At 38.6% G+C, this 18,945-nt stretch overlaps 1 protein-coding gene across 1 annotated transcript; it reads left to right on the top strand.

Moving 5' to 3' along the window:
- Nucleotides 1-427: 427 nt before the first annotated feature.
- Nucleotides 428-8,805, top strand: LOC117344128 (sodium-dependent glucose transporter 1A-like). The gene is made up of 4 exons (XM_033906775.1): nucleotides 428-575; nucleotides 2,068-2,389; nucleotides 5,692-5,977; nucleotides 6,270-8,805. The coding sequence occupies exons 2-4, from the start codon at nucleotides 2,075-2,077 to the stop codon at nucleotides 7,415-7,417; spliced, it is 1,749 nt and encodes a 582-aa protein (XP_033762666.1). The 5' UTR covers nucleotides 428-575; nucleotides 2,068-2,074; the 3' UTR covers nucleotides 7,418-8,805.
- The last annotated feature ends 10,140 nt before the right edge of the window (nucleotides 8,806-18,945 follow it).

Here is an 18,945-nt window from a genome sequence, read left to right as displayed (position 1 = left end):
ACTGAATATAGTTTATATTACAGATTTGCCGTAAAGGTATTGAAAAACAAGTACGCTTTTATAAGCAGTTCTAAGTGAGAAAAAAACGTAACATTTTTTGCACTGCCGGGCTTGGTAAATGAAAGTTTGACATGAAAATTTACAGGGCGAGGCAGTCAAACTTTTGAGAGTTACTAACGTTATAGATTTTTACCCAAATTATGACACGTATCCATTTAAAATCCCTGTCCTTAAACAATCTAATAATTCGACGTGCAACTAAACTCTGAAGTTATACGCAGTTAAATTGAACAACGAATTTTATTACAAGATTGTAGATTTTACATGTCACCGTCCTTCAACTTGAACTAGCCACGTCTGGTGTTGATGCTCTTTGTCGCTATTTCTTGGCATGGTCGGGGATTAGTTTTCCTTCTGTACACATGGATTGATTAGTCACCACAACGTGTGTTATCTAGTCCGGACTCGATCCGAAAGGATGATAATGTTCCGGTCATCTTGAGTTGGGAGTGGAACCCATTTACTTGTGGAGAGAGATAAGTGTGATGCTGTAACAAAGCGTGTCAATATATCGGGTAAGCCCTAGTCTGGTCCGATGAATGCTGACGTCAAAGTATTGACCGATCAGCTGAGTTTGTGTACTAATCAGACAAATCTAAATTGATGGAAATAACATATGATGCTTCAATGAGTTTTAAGCAAGTTCCCCAAACCTAGTCGTCTACAAACAAAGGCTCCAAACAAAGGCTTGGCGTACTAATTCGTTATATTTGCCTACCTACTAAATCTTGTTACCAGTCACCAGAGTCGGTACGTATATATTGGAGCCCTTTTTCTCACGTTTGTTTCAATTAATCCGGACACCTTGTTTTTATTTTGTCCATCTAGGGATAAGCAACTATCAGTATATTCGATCCCCCGAAAAAATGATGAGGGTAGCACTAGCGGATCGGGAGGGGGTGGGGGGTGGGGGGGGGGGGGGGGGGGGGTCAGGACCTCCCCCTTTTTCGGATGAGGAAAAAAAAATTTACAGCCTTAAAAAAATGCAAACCCCGCTTATCAAAAATGTTATCCCTGAAAGGTTACTAAATTACTGGACCCCCCCCCCCCCCCCCCCCCCCCCCCCCCCCTTTTCAAATTCCTGGGTAGGCCTGTGTATTAGCATTGCAGATTATGCCGGAACAAAATCTTTATATCACGTTTTATCTGTTCTACAGGTAGGAAGAGACATTCCCAACAACGGTAGAATGAATTTTAGTGTAACCTTGTTCGATTTCAGTTGCATCCGGCTTAATTTGACAGTTATTTTTAAGGCATTTCCTGTATGGTTGGTTTAATGTGAGGAGACTAGAGACGTACATTTTGTATATATCACAATGAGGTTGACCCCTAGCCCGAGTTTCCTCTGGCCTACACCATACCAGACATGGTATCAGGGTCAGATGAAACTCAGGCTAGTTGACCCCAAACTTGACCAAGTCATACACAGTAACATATTTTGTGCACTAACTCCGAGACCTATCTATTTCTACCACATGTACAATACGCTGTTATTCCACTCTCAAGCCATTGTATAAATGTGCCGACTGTTAGATATATTGAGGTTACACAACGAGTGGTTGTTGGATATGGAATTTACATGTATTTCACACGAGTAAGTTATATTTTAAAAGTTACAAAAGACACAAGCTTTAGTGGGGGTCTTTTGTAACTTTTAAAGAATAAATTACAAGTGTGAAATAAATTCCATATCCAAAATCACGAGTCGTACGTGTGACCTGTTTCTACCACAATAATATTGACTTGAATCAAAGGGAAATGTGGCGAATTTTACATTTTTTAAAAGTTTCATAAGACACTCACTAAAGCTCGTGTCTTTTGTAACTTTTAAAAAATAACTTGCTCGTGTGATATAAATTCCATATCCAATCAGAATATTTCAAATTGTTTGATTTATAATAAATGTCTATGACATTCCCTAATATATTTTATTTGGATTTTAATGATATTCTGTTTGGTGATTGATATTTATATTATATGGATGTATTATTATTGTTTGGTTGTCAGGGTTACAATGGCAGACGATACCAAAGTACCAAATCAGGATGAAATCTTGTCACTACTGGATAAAACCGGACAGAATGATGAAAACCAGCTAAAAACATCAAAAGATGAGAAAAATCAGAACAATTGTGTGGGGGAACCTGGAGATCTGCTTCCTCCAGCTGAAGTAGAGAAAAGGGGAATAACTCCTACAGGATCAAAAGGAGAGATGGAGGAAGTAACCGCAGAGGAGAAAATTTCCTTTATAAAGAGAATGAAAACAGATCCATCATATAAAGAAAAAGTTATATTGAGCCTGAGCATCTGCTGGTCTTTTGTGATACTGGTAATTTATTTTTTGTTTCCAATTCAGGGCTCAAAGTGGCGCCTATTTTAGTGGCCATTGCGCTTTAAATTCACCATTGGCGACCAGTTTTTGACCTATAAGGCTATAACGAGCCTGTATGGCCACTTGAAAAATTGTGTAAATTTGTAATTTGGTCAATCTTTTAAAGCCAAGGTTGCAATTAATGCTAAAATGACATTCACAATGGAAAAAGTTAGAGATGTTATACTTATGTAAATCAATTATTTTTTTTTTTTTTTTTCCAAATTGAAGACAACTAGGCCAGGCAACAAACTTTTCCAATTGGTGTCTAGATTTTATGACTTGGTAGTTACATAGGCCACCTGGTAAAAATATCCACTTTGAGCCCTGTAATTTCTTGAGAAATCATAATCCCCCAGTTAATTAAGGGATTGAGGTATATAGCAATCACTTTTCTGTGCATGTGTTTCCAACAAGATATCTAATTATGGGCCCCAAAGGTAACAATTGAGCATTTTAGAATAAAACAATTGTGTTCATGATATTAAAGAGCTCCTTGACAGATTTATTTTAATGATGATGTGGGGTTGGGGGTATATCTATGTAAGTCCCTACTCAATATTCATTTATAAGATTACAATAACTTAAAACTGAACAAAGAATCATAATTAATAAATTAATTAGTGGAAAAAAATGTGATATACATCAGGTTTATTATCAAATGAAGATGATTGGAAAGAATGTTTTGATATGCCAGCCAACGTTTGTAGGGTGAGGGGTAGGGGTAATCTTCACTAGACCCTATCAAAATGGTAATATTATAAATGAGGGAACAACATGATGACAACAAACATCCAGTCACATTATACTGACAACAAACATCCAGTCACAATATACTGACAACAAACATCCGGTCACATTATACTGACAACAAACATCTAGTCACATTACACTGACAACAAACATCCAGTCACATTATACTGACAACAAACATCCGGTCACATTATACTGACAACAAACATCCAGTCACATTATACTGACAACAAACATCCAGTCACATTATACTGACAACAAACATCTAGTCACATTATACTGACAACAAACATCTAGTCACATTACACTGACAACAAACATCCAGTCACATTATACTGACAACAAACATTCGGTCACATTATACTGACAACAAACATCTAGTCACATTATACTGACAACAAACATCTAGTCACATTATACTGACAACAAACATCCAGTCACATTATACTGACAACAAACATCTAGTCACATTATACTGACAACAAACATCTAGTCACATTATACTGACAACAAACATTCAGTCACATTATACTGATAACAAACATCCAGTCACATTATACTGACAACAAATATCCGGTCACATTACACTGACAACAAACATCCAGTCACATTATACTGACAACAAACATCCGGTCACATTATACTGACAACAAACATCCAGTCACATTATACTGACAACAAACATCCAGTCACATTATACTGACAACAAACATCCAGTCACATTATACTGACAGCAAACATCCAGTCACATTATACTGACAGCAAACATCCAGTCACATTATACTGACAACAAACATCCAGTCACATACTGACAACAAACATCCAATCACATTATACTGACAACAAACATCTAGTCACATTATACTGACAACAAACATTCAGTCACATTATACTGATAACAAACATCTAGTCACATTATACTGACAGCAAACATCCAGTCACATTATACTGACAGCAAACATCCAGTCACATTATACTGACAGCAAACATCCAGTCACATTATACTGACAGCAAACATCCAGTCACATTATACTGACAACAAACATCCAGTCACATACTGACAACAAACATCCAGTCACATACTGACAACAAACATCCAGTCACATTATACTGACAACAAACATCCAGTCACATTATACTGACAGCAAACATCCAGTCACATTATACTGACAACAAACATCCAGTCACATACTGACAACAAACATCCAATCACATTAAACTGACAACAAACATCCAGTCACATTATACTGACAACAAACATCCAGTCACATTATACAGACAACAAACATCCAGTCACATTATACTGACAACAAACATCCAGTCACATTATACAGACAACAAACATCCAGTCACATTATACTGACAACAAACATCCAGTCACATTACACTGACAACAAACATCTAGTCACATTATACTGACAACAAACATCCAGTCACATTATACTGACAACAAACATCCAGTCATATTATACAGACAACAAACATCCAGTCACATCATACTAACAACAAACATCCAGTCACATTATACTGACAACAAACATCCAGTCACATTATACTGACAACAAACATCCAGTCACATTATACTGACAACAAACATCCAGTCACATTATACTGACAACAAACATCCAGTCACATTATACAGACAACAAACATCCAGTCACATCATACTAACAACAAACATCCAGTCACATTATACTGACAACAAACATCCAGTCACATTATACTGACAACAAACATCCAGTCACATTATACTGACAACAAACATCTAATCACATTATACTGACAATAAACATCCAGTCACATTATACTGACAACAACAAATATCCAGTCACATTATACTGACAACAAACATCCGGTCACATTATACTGACAACAAACATCTAGTCACATTATACTGACAACAAACATCTAGTCACATTATACTGACAACAAACATCCGGTCACATTATACTGACAACAAACATCCGGTCACATTATACTGACAACAAACATCCAGTCATATTATACAGACAACAAACATCCAGTCACATTATACTGACAACAAACATCCAGTCACATTATACAGACAACAAACATCCGGTCACATTATACTGACAACAAACATCCAGTCACATTATACTGACAACAAACATCCAGTCACATTACACTGACAACAAACATCCAGTCACATTATACTGACAACAAACATCCAGTCACATTATACTGACAACAAACATCCGGTCACATTATACTGACAACAAACATCCAGTCACATTATACAGACAACAAACATCAGGTCACATTATACTGACAACAAACATCCAGTCACATTATACAGACAACAAACATCCGGTCACATTATACTGACAACAAATATCTTATTACATCATACAGACAGCAAACATCCAGTCACATTATACAGACAACAAACATCCATTAAACAAAAACAAATAAAACAAATAAATAATAATTGTCAGCAGATATCATTTATTGAGAAATGTTTGTTAGAGCTGTTTTTTTGTCTGCAGGGTTGGCTGGTTGCTCAATTCGGGCCTTCCTTCCTCGACCTACGAATCATCACCAATACAGATCTGAAGAAGGCCTCTAGCTTTCTGACCAGTGGTTCTGTGGGATACCTGGTAGGTTCCCTCGTTAGTGGGATGCTGTTTGACCGATTCAACAAGATCCTCCTGCTGTTTATATACACCTTCACCGGAGTGTTTTTCTCTGCCGTTCTACCCTGGTGCTTCCTTTACGAGCTCATGATGACAGTGCAGTTTTGTCGTGGATTTTATGGCGGAGGACTTGATACAGGTGAAAAAAGAATTACATCAAGATTTGTATTCCTGATGTTAACATTGATAATATTTGGATTCTATCCGTTTCTACTTTCCTAATCTTAGTTTTAAACTTAAGTTTTTTACTACAATAAAATAATTTGTGTGAAAACACTAATATTACTCAAGATGAAATAGCTACAAAATGATTTTTAAATTCATCTTTCATTATTTCATGTTTTATTTACAAAAATAAAACTCATCTCGTATCTTTGTTTTCCATCAATCGACTATTTTTACATGTTAATACTCAATCTTAAAATTTTCAGGTGGGAATGCTCTGTTGATTTCAACATGGGGCCAAGATGGACGATCCTTTTTACAGGCTCTCCACTTTTCATTTGCTATTGGAGGGATCCTTTCTCCGTTAGCGACTGCACCGTTTCTATTGGAAGAAGGAAGCCTAAGAGCAGATAACTCTAGTCTGAGAATTAACAGCACAGCATATGACGGAGATTTGAACATATCTCAAATATTTTACAACACCTCAACAAGGTTCCCCTTAGAACCTGGTATATCAACCATGGTTCCGGACCCTGCGGCTGGTTACAAACCTGAAGATTCGAAACTATACATAGCTTTTACTATCTCCGCTGCGATGAATCTGTCGAGTGCAATACCATTCCTTATCTTATATTTACAAGCAAGGAAACGTAAGAGGAAAAATTCCATAAAGAACGTAGAGGAGAGCAAGAGAATAACGAGAGAGTTACCACAGACATACAAGGTGCTAGTCCTAGTCAGTGTGTGTTTCTATCTAGGGATGTATTGCGCCGTCGAAGACACATTTAACTCCTTTCTCACAACATTTTGCGTCCAACACATGGGATGGACCAAGGCTCATGGTTCCTATGCTACCTCCCTGTTTTGGGCTGTTTACGGGTTGGGTAGGTTTTCAGGAATTTGGTTAATCAAATGGATTAAACCTGACAGAATGATCTTTGGGTTTACAATAGCTTTAGGATGTGTATTAGGTGCGTTTCTAGGATTTGGACATTTTAAAGTTGATAGTGGTATCTGGGTTTGTGCAATCCTGACAGGAGCAGCAATGTCGATCATATTCCCGACGGTGTTTTCTTGGACAGAAGAAGAACTTTTGCCGGTATCTGGAAAAGTTGCATCTTTATTCCTGATTTCAGCGTCCAGTGGGACTATGATAAACCCCATTGTATTAGGTTATCTGATGCAGGTTTTGTCTCCGGCTTGGTTCACCTATCTACTGTTCGGAGAAAGTGTAGTGTTGATTATTCTGTTTATCATACTTTTATTGATAGCAAGGTTACTTAAATCTAAATTTGGTACAAGTTGTACATTTAAGGATGTAGAAATTGAGTTGAAGACCAGTGACGACATTGAAACAGAAAGTCTGGTAGAACCTGTACAAACAATACTATCAGATGAAAACAAACAAGTTTGATCACTTTTTGTATTATGTGTCTCAAATTATGGCCGAGAAAATGATATATCAATTTAATGCGTTTGTAAGGATAGTGGTGACCAGTCATTGTCAAGGGCTGTACTAGACAAGTTTTACCGGGGACTTCGCATTTTACATACCCTGTTTTACTACTGGGATTGAGTAGATGTTTTTTAACCCAATCGATAAAAAACACCATTTGCAGCCGAAATATCGCCCTTTTTGAGAAGAAGTTTTCTGTATTCTGCCCCTTCCTTTCAACAAAAATGAAAAATATTCATGCATTTTATACTTATTCCCTAAAATATATCATACTGTGTTGATTTGCCATCAAACACCAACCTAAATTGGACAATAAAAATGTCACCAAAAAAAATAATTTCTGAACTCTACAAGGTGTCTTTAATGACCGCTGCCAGGAGCTGATGCCCGACTAAACTTTCCCCAAATGACAAGAGGACAACTAACTGTATCTTTCCAGATAAACTCCCGGTAGCCTTTACAAATATTCATATTATATTCATTTTATAACATAAAACCGAATAGATTTTTTTTTTTTTTTTTTCTCTCTTAAGGTTTTATAAGGTTAGATAATGAAGGACTTTTGCTTAGATTTGACCATACTCGCATATTTACAACAAAGTATTTACTGAGGTGCTATGTTACCAACAAATTTACAAGTACTGGAAGGAGGAAATCTTATAATATATTGTAGATAGCTCTAGTCTGACAATTGTTAACATACATATATTGTACCTCTAATGTATTACAATACCTCAATGAGCTCCCTCCATTCCAGCATGTTTCTAGATTTCTGCCATCAAGGGCTTGTAACAAAATAAGTCTTGTAAATTTGATCATTTTATTTATTATCCTTTTTCAAGGAATTGATCTTTTATTTGATATATATTGTGCCACAGACTTACATGTTGTTTTTACCAGAGTATACCAGTGGTTGTTTTGTTTTTACCAGAGTATACCAGTGGTTGTTATCTATAGCATTTAAGCATTACATTAAGTTTTGATATATTGTAGTAGATTTGGTAACATTTGTTCATTCATTATTTTTAATTTTGATGTGTAAATTAAAGTATTTTCTGTGTCGAGATATGATAAAGACTTACAGCCCCAGTCAATCAGTTATGATCGGTCACACAAATGAGATAACCTATTTCTCACAAACACTTTCTATATTTATATATATCTGTTTGCTATATACCATATGCTATCGAGCTGCTGGCGTCAGTAAAGATGTCTGTAATTGGCCAACTGTGATCATTGTGATCAGATAAAAAATCATGGAGATATCAATATTTTTTCTAAAAAAGATAGGCACTTATGACATCAGTTTCAATAATTATGTTTAGAAAATAAAATGTTTGACAGAATCAAAGGTTTGCAGTTAATCAATTATATAGAATCAAACACCCACGTGATGTGGACCAAAAAACTTACCTTTTGTTGTTAATAGTTTATCTGTCAGGAGTCAACATCTGTTACAGAATGACAGGAACAAGTCCTTGAACAATGTAGGTAAGGTAAGCAGGAATGATGCTATCTGGAAATGGAAAATTAACAAAAGAATCAACGGTAATCATTCAGTTTGTAGTTGTAAATTGTTCAATAAAACATGGTTATGTACGGAATATCGACTTACACAGAGGTCCTGGTGTTAACAGTAATTCTAACTCAGAACTAACAAAACGATGGTTATGTACGATCGACTTACACAGAGGTCCTGGTGTTAACAGTAATTCTAACTCAGAACTAACAAAACGATGGTTATGTACCATCGAATTACACAGAGGCCTTGGAGTACAATGATAATAAGACAAGGTGTTTCAGAAGAGTAAGCGTCCTATGATTCATTATACCCCCGCAACGAAGTTAGGGGGGTATACTGGAATCAGGTTGTCTGTCCGGCCGTCCGTCTGTCCGTCTGTCTGTAGACACATTTTGTCCGGACAACTCCTAAACTAATGGGCCGATTCCAATGAAACTTCACACATATATTAATGATCATTTGTAGATGTGAATGCCACTTTCTTTTTCTCAAAATTATGGTTGCTTTGGCAACTGGTCACTATAAACAGGTTTTCCAATAAGAACCATAACTTTAAGTTTGTCCGGACAACTCCTCCTAAACCAAAAGGCCGATTTCAATAAAAATTAACACAAATATAGAGGACCATGTGTAGATGTGTATCTCACTTTCTTTTTCTCAAAATTATGGTTGCTATGGCAACTGGTCACTATATTACTGGGTTATCTTAGTTAGCCTCTAATTAACAGTTCCAATTCACCATTGACTCGTGCAGATTGCGGGGTATTAGTCAGCCATCCTGGCGACAGTTCTAGTTAGAAACACAGTTTTCATTAGTTAAATTTGAAGGAAAGGTGTTAAAAAAACCCAGGAAAATTAAGACAAGCTATGCTTAGATACCAAGCACATAAAATAATATGTTTGAATAATGCGTTTGAACTATGAACGCATTCTTTATAAATGACATGTTCAATTCGCGTAGATAAAATAAGACATACTGCGAAATTCCCCGTAAACATATCGCATGTGAGGGGTTGTTGACGTGTAGTAGTATTTATAGCCCCTGATATCTAATCATTGGTAAATAAAAATAAACCTGGAGGAATTTTACACAATTTTAAATAAACAAAACCTAGAATGATTACAAATTTTCCTTGTGTTATCGTACATTAAGGTAAACAGTTTTACAGAGGTTTAAAATATGTGTCCCAATTCATTAACAATATTCTGAATTTATTATGATATATGTACCATTATTAACTTTTATATATGTATAAAGGTGTCGTGTTTTTTAGTCGTATGACTGAAGTTTTCAAAACGAGGAGAATAATTGTTTATTTGACTGGTTATTTCCTGGTTAAACTCCAAACACTTACGATTATATTTTGTGATATGATTTAAAAGGCTCACTATCACATCACTCCGATCTTACGGAAACCATATGTTGGACTATTTACACACACTGTGACGTAACGACCGTGAACGCACGTGTCTCGAGATATTTACTCTGTAACTGCGTGATTGTCTCGGATTCCTATAAAAACTACAATCCAAATTATTATACAATGTACTTGCTAGATTTTTGATGATATATATTGTGGCCACAGCTTCCTTTTTTTTATTGAACTCCCGCGCGCTTCCACATATACATATGACTTGTCCCAAACCACAGAATCAAAAATGCAAATCAATAATTCAATCAATCGATACAAATCAATAATTCAATCGATATAAAAATAACGTATCATCCAAACACAGGTCCGATCTAGGTCTACCCTCATTCGAGTGTGTATGGCTGCACCTTAGTATATCTTGGAAATGATTACCTCTTGCTTTGATCACATTCCCCACTCCATTGAACTTGATTTCAACACTAATATACCTAATATAATGATAACTGGTGATTCCAATGCTGACCTCGACAACAATCACTCCTTACATCTTAATTAACTACGTACTCCCAATCTAACATAGAGCGTCGCCAGGAAATCGTAATTGTACTGCTTGTTGCTTGTGTTAGTTTATAAAGTTTAAACTAATCGATACAAACCCATAATCATTTAGTACAAATCAGTTATTTCGTTTACGGAAAAATATAATTTCTTTCGGTTGAATGCAATGAATTAGAATGAAATTGTTTTCTCCTATTATGGAGAGGGCCGCTGGGTGGCGTACCCGTGTCGGGTAGCGGAAAGTGCCGAAAGTTCCCGAGTAAGAAATCAGGTGTGCAGGTAGCGCACGTGCATTGTTCATTCAGCGAGACCACGTTGAAGGCTAAACACCTGTGCTAGTGTTACGTATTTTTTTTTACGAGTATGTATTTTGAATTCTTGCAGTGTATTGTCAGGAACAAGGGGAGAAGGAGGAATTTTATTTCATGGGTTTAATATTTTCTTAGATTTTGGTGGTTAAATTCAGAAAGTGGTGTACATGTATTTTGATGTATAAGAGTATTGGACACGTTTGTGGGTAATAAACGAACTAGCACTCGGCGTGGTCGAGCCCTTGCAATTTATTTCGGAGTTGTGTTATTTCTTGATATGAGATTATACGTAGGTTTTTGGACCGATACAGAGTCATTGGAGAACGCAATGTTCCCGATTGGGTATAAGTCACGTGATGTTTACGCCAAACTCCTGTAATTTTGCGTGATTTCCCTTTGTAATGTATTGGTACGGAATAAAAGGTATTTATGTTAATTTTATATATGTCCTCTGCTAGATGTCTTCCACCATGATATATAATCATAATTTGGCCTTTTCGACATGAATGAATATTAACGCATTTTTTTCAGGAATTAATTTGATCATTGACGCTTTGAGAAAATTAGTCAGATAATAGGTGGACGACAGACATTACTCCACGTTATAGCTGCACGCGCTGTAGACGTATGACGTGTAAGTTAGTGCCATTGTCAATGCACGGCTATCCGCCAAGTCCACGTGGTATAAAATCTGATTTGTTATCGTTATGGCACTTTTATCTGCTGACAACGATTGTCGTCACACTCTTAGAGAATTGGATTGTGAGCTGTCAGGGATGTACTGTAGTAAAACCCGACCACATTGTCCAGTACTTACGGACAACAGTTGCCAGTGACTCTAGGACTCGCATGCTTGAATATACTGGTATAATAGATATACAATGCTTTACAAAATCTTCAATAGTTAACATGGCAACGACAGAGCTAAATTGCGTGTACAGTACATTTTGTATGTCAACAAGGGATTATCACATTAAGACAAGCCATAATTCTAACTCAAAATCAATAACGGGAGGGAAATCATTTAACAGGTGACATGGAAAAAATAACAGGTTGTCCAGAAAGAGTGAACGTTATCTTTTACATGAGCGTCCTAAAGCTCGAGTCTGTGTTACACTCTTAAACTGAACACCTGAGTAGTGACAGGAGATCCATGATCAAGCATCGAAATTGTTGTCGACTCTCACGGTCCTCACCTGAAATATTTACCATAAATAACAGAAAATTCTATTTGTATCTTTGTGTCAGAGAACGGTGTGTTTCAGTCTGAGACTTACATTCAATAAAACCTTTTTCGAGTCGAAGACAAACATTCTATATTAGGTAGCGCGTGACATTTCCTGTCTTGTTCACGAGAATAATCAATCAATAAATTTCGTTCAGGACATCTAAGTAACCAACCTTTTCTGTCCTTATAATGTGACAGATTATCGGGTTGGTATTTTACTGGCGGAAATGGTGGTAAGCAGAGCCAACTTTGAAAATGCCAGTGTAGACAAAATGTCACGTAACATCGCTGAGAGGTCACATAAGGTGGTACAATTCACGTATCGGACATTTGATGTTTATGAAGAAACAAAAACATTTTACAAACACCGGAAATACAATTTACACGACCGGAAATATAGCACACATACCGGAAATACAATTTACACCCGAAGTGCAACTTACACTACCAGAATATCACTTACACGTACCAGAAATAAAGTTTACTTGTGCTGGAGATATAATATACATCATTCGAGAGGTCTGGGAAAGTTAAAACAGGGTCCACCTTCACCAAAGGGTCTATGAGCTACTTTCGCCTATAACAACAGCAACGACGAAGACGACAAAGAACATGGCGATGGTGATGATGACGAAATAGCACTCTTGCATGCAGACCACATTTCTATGATGCCTCTCTTGATATCAATATCAGCTACAACACCTACCACTTGTACGTGTCACTAATAATGGTCTGCCATCACTTCATTCCGTTATCACCTTTCAGACTCGATTGGGATTTGTTTTTAGTTCTTTTTAATTCATACAATTTGCTCAGTTGTTGCTGTTCAAAATGGCGTCCTTTTGAACCATACATGTATCACTGTTAAGATGAGAACATTTTGTTTTTATTGTGCACGTGCGAGTAACGATGTTATTCCTGTTCAAATAGTTTGACCAATGAAAACCGCCTATATAGATCTGATGTGATATCGATCTAGAACATTAATCTGACTCCGATTTCCAGAATTCATGTAATATTTGCCATCTACTGAGACTGTCCATTAATCAATATCCTATTAATTACGTAATGGTGATATCAATTGTCCGACGAGATTAAAATAATGTATCGTCGAATTTGGTGTTCAAAACCAGACAGTGGCAAACGTCCTCTGCTTAAGTGATTACGTCGGCCATGTGTATGTCTAGTCAACTGGTCAAAAGTCTTTAAATGAATAGAATGGTCGAAATTCATCATTTTACAATCATACAGTTTTGTAAAGTAATTTGACTGCGAGATTTGGTTGTTTTGATTTTAAAGTTCATCAGTAATTACGTATACTTCTCATGGTGTATGACTGGCCTAGCTATGTAAGCGTTATGATAGCGATATAATTATATAGCTGTCAGTCCTTTGAAGACTGTGCTGGACATTTAATCAGAGACAGTATAGATTTCCTCCTGGAACCATCATCGATTTTTATCTTTACTGTATTTGAAGCGATTATGACGTAGCAAGCTGAATAAGGTTTGACACGTGCTACATAGACATCTGAAGTTTTGAGTACTTAAAATAAATATGGCATCAGAGGTGTCTCTCGAGGGATACTATAAATATACATGACGTCGTGTACGTCTCGTGGGGTATAATGTTCTATGAACACGATGTAGCCATGGAACATTTCTTCGCTCTTGACACGACTTACGTGCTGATTTTAATATTTTGATATGAATTCTCAGACGATTTTGTCTATCATCGGCTACCTACAGTAATGTTCGTAATATTCACGGGAGAATTAATTTGCTATATTTGCGGTCATCAAAAAACCCAGTGAATAATATATATAGTGTACAAAGTATTTCCTGCAGAATATTACCAGGCGTAGTTGCACGAAATCTAAAACCCACGAACAAGGTTCGACTAGGTCAACCACAAAATCTAAACCCCGCGAACAAGGTTCGACTAGGTCAACCACGAAATGTAAAACCCGCGAACAAGGTCCGACTAGGTCAACCACGAAATCTAAAACCCGCGAATAAGGTTCGACTAGGTCAACCACGAAATGTAAAACCCGCGAACAAGGTCCAACTAGGTCAACCACGAAATCTAAACCCCGCAAACAAGGTTCGACTAGGTCAACCACGAAATCTAAAACCCACGAACAAGGTCCGACTAGGTCAACCACGAAATCTAAAACCCGCGAACATGGTTCGACTAGGTCAACCATGAAATCTAAAACCCGCGAACAAGGTCCGACTAGGTCAACCACGAAGTCTAAAACCCGCGAACAAGATCCGACTAGGTCAACCATGAAATCTAAAACCCGCGAACAAGGTCCGACTAGGTCAACCACGAAATCTAAAACCCGCGAACATGGTTCGACTAGGTCAACCAAAAAATCTAAAACCCGCGAACAAGGTACGACTAGGTCAACCACGAAATCTAAAACCCGCGAACAAGGTTCGACTAGGTCAACCACGAAATGTAAAAACCGCGAACAAGATCCGACTGGGTCAACCACGAAATCTAAAACCCGCGAACAAGGTCCGACTAGGTCAATCACGAAATCTAAAACCCGCGAACAAGGTCCGACTAGGTCAACCACGCAATGTAAAACCCGCGAACAAGGTCCGACTAGGTCAACCATGAAATCTAAAACCCGCGAACAAGGTCCGAATAGGTCAACCACGAAATCTAAAACCCACGAACAAGGTCCGACTAGGTCAACCATGAAATCTAAAACCCACGAACAAAATCCGACTGGGTCAACCACGAAATCTAAAACCCACGAACAAGGTCTCTTTGCAAACAAAATTTGTTTCATACCCCGATGAAACTAAAAAAAAATGACATCAATGCTTAAACATTTTTGTTATCCGTGCATTTATTAATTAGTTCGTTAATTTATTTCACCAGCAGTTTTACATTATAACCACCAGCATTAAAACTAATGGATAGATAGTCCGAATTCGGACTATAGGTTGTGAAGAGAACAATGTTATCTCGCATTGTGTTCTGTCGTTTGTTTCAGGGTAAATTTAACATATTAACTTGGATATATATAGTAATTCGCTTAGCGCCATCAATTTCATTCTTAATCATTATACAGGAAGGAAGTTCCCCTGAGACCGTTAATGTAAACACGGTAAAGAATCAAGTCTGTTCGGATCTGTGGAATGAAACAGCAATCAATAATAGTGGCATGAGTTGTTGTTATGGAAACTCACAAAAATATTATTTGATTACTATTTTTTAAAGCGAGTTGTTCGATAAAACAGATAACGTGTCTTCTGACATGTCGTATGATAAAAATACGTATAGCTGAACAGCAGTTTCTCAAGTGGACGAACGATTATACATTCCAGGGTCGTTTATTTTCACTCATATATACGCAATGCACTACATGTCATTTAATCTATTTCTCAACTTAAGCACGTTGTCCACTAGTTTAATCAATTTTATCCACTTTTATTTCTTGGTTGGCCAATATTAAAAAAAAATGCATTTACTTCATAAAGTATCATCATAAATACACACAAGAATATTCTTCTTACATGCTCTATGTACTGTTAAGGTAATATCAACTTAAGTGGTAGAGGTACATATTTTCTTTTCAGGAAAACTCGGTAGATGGCGCTGCGGTTAGTGTTTGATGATTTTTAGAAAAAAAAGACCAAAATGACACGTGTTCTACAGTGTTTAATCCTTAAAGAGGCAACAATAAAAATCAAATCTTTCGCTTCCATGCACCACTTCTCTGGCACTTCGTGGACCACCATGCACCACCACCTCCTTTGACATGTCGTGGACCGTCATGCATCCTTACCTTTGACATGTCTTGGACCGTCATGCATCCTTACCATGTCGTGGACCGTCATGCATCCTTACCTTTGACATGTCGTGGACCGTCATGCATCCTTACCTTTGACATGTCGTGGACCGTCATGCATCATTACCATGTCGTGGACCGTCATGCATCATTACCTTTGACATGTCGTGGACCGCCATGCATCATTACCTTTGACATGTCGTGGACCGCCATGCATCATTACCTTTGACATGTCACGGACTGTCATGCATCATTACCTTTGACATGTCGTGGACCGTCATGCATCCTTACCTTTGACATGTCGTGGACCGCCATGCATCATTACCTTTGACATGTCGTTGACCGCCATGCATCATTACCTTTGACATGTCACGGACCGTCATGCATCATTACCTTTAGCATGTCGTGGACCGTCATGCATCATTAACTTTGGCACGTCGTGAAACGCAACGCACCAGCTACTTCGAGACGTCTTGGGCCGACATGCACCACCTCCTTTGGGATACTGTGTTCCACCATGCACCACCTCATTTGGGATACTGTGTTCCACCATGCACCACCTCATTTGGGATACTGTGTTCCACCATGCACCACCTCATTTGGGATACGGCGTTCCACCATGCACCACCTCATTTGGGACACTGTGTTCCACCATGCACCACCTCATTTGGGACACTGTGTTCCACCATGCACCACCTCCTTTTGGATACTGTGTTCCACCAGGCACCACTTCCTTTGAGATACTGTGTTCCACCATGCACCACCTCATTTGGGATACTGTGTTCCACCATGCACCACCTCATTTGGGACACTGTGTTCCACCATGCACCACCTCATTTGGGACACTGTGTTCCACCATGCACCACCTCCTTTTGGATACTGTGTTCCACCAGGCACCACTTCCTTTGAGATACTGTGTTCCACCATGCACCACCTCATTTGGGATACTGTGTTCCACCATGCACCACCTCATTTGGGACACTGTGTTCCACTATGCACCACCTCCTTTGGGATACTGTGTTCCACCATGCACCACCTCATTTGGGATACGGCGTTCCACCATGCACCACCTCATTTGGGATACTGTGTTCCGCCATGCACCACCTCCTTTGGGATACGGCGTTCCACCATGCACCACTTCCTTTGAGATACTGTGTTCCACCATGCACCACCTCCTTTGGGATACTGTGTTCCACCATGCACCACCTCATTTGGGACACTGTGTTCCACCATGCACCACCTCCTTTGGGATACTGTGTTCCACCATGCACCACCTCATTTGGGATACTGTGTTCCACCATGCACCACCTCATTTGGGATACGGCGTTCCACCATGCACCACCTCATTTGGGATACTGTGTTCCGCCATGCACCACCTCCTTTGGGATACGGTGTTCCACCATGCACCACCTCCTTTTGGATACTGTGTTCCACCAGGCACCACTTCCTTTGAGATACTGTGTTCCACCATGCACCACCTCATTTGGGATACGGCGTTCCACCATGCACCACCTCATTTGGGATACTGTGTTCCATGCACCACCTCATTTGGGATACTGTGTTCCACCATGCACCACCTCATTTGGGATACTGTGTTCCGCCATGCACCACCTCCTTTGGGATACGGTGTTCCACCATGCACCACCTCCTTTTGGATACTGTGTTCCACCAGGCACCACTTCCTTTGAGATACTGTGTTCCACCATGCACCACCTCATTTGGGATACTGTGTTCCACCATGCACCACCTCATTTGGGATACGGCGTTCCACCATGCACCACCTCATTTGGGATACTGTGTTCCACCATGCACCACCTCATTTGGGATACGGCGTTCCACCATGCACCACCTCATTTGGGATACTGTGTTCCACCATGCACCACCTCATTTGGGATACGGCGTTCCACCATGCACCACCTCATTTGGGATACTGTGTTCCACCATGCACCACCTCATTTGGGATACGGCGTTCCACCATGCACCACCTCATTTGGGACACTGTGTTCCACCATGCACCACCTCATTTGGGATACGGCGTTCCACCATGCACCACCTCATTTGGGACAATGTGTTCCGTCATGCACCACCTCCTTTGACAAGTCGTTGGCCGCCATGGACAACCTCATTTGACAAATCGTTGGCCACCATGGACCACCTCATTTGACAAGTCGTTGGCCGCCATGGACCACCTCATTTGACAAATCGTTGGCCACCATGGACCACCTCATTTGACAAGTCGTTGGCTACCATGGACCACCTCCTTTGACAAGTCGTTGGCCACCATGGACCTTTATTGAATAATTTGGCTATTGACCGTCTAATCAACAGTTTGACATTTTTTTCGATCTGTTTTGAATTCACTGACAAAGCCTATAACGACAAAAGTGTGATGCATTTTAATTGGGTCTACTGTATCTTACTGTTTAGTTATGATATCTTCTGTATTTTGACCTCTTATCAAAAGGTCAACAAAGAGAGGCGATAACAGGTCTTTATCACTTGGTCTTTTCCTTCTCGTACTCCAGGAGTCTCCATAAAAAATCTATATTTTAGTTTACATTTTGCCCTCTTGTAATCGATTTTGAGTTTTGATCATGGTTTCTTCATTATGTTGATATTATTTAAATTAAACATTTTTAATCAGTTTTGAGTTTGACATTATTTCGTCATTTTGTTGATATTTAAT

This window comes from Pecten maximus, chromosome 15, assembly GCF_902652985.1.
Source record: "Pecten maximus chromosome 15, xPecMax1.1, whole genome shotgun sequence".
In the NCBI taxonomy this organism is placed as follows: Eukaryota; Metazoa; Mollusca; class Bivalvia; order Pectinida; family Pectinidae; genus Pecten; species Pecten maximus.
The sequence above is the reverse complement of the archived record's forward strand: the minus strand, read 5'-3'. Positions and strand labels throughout refer to the sequence as shown.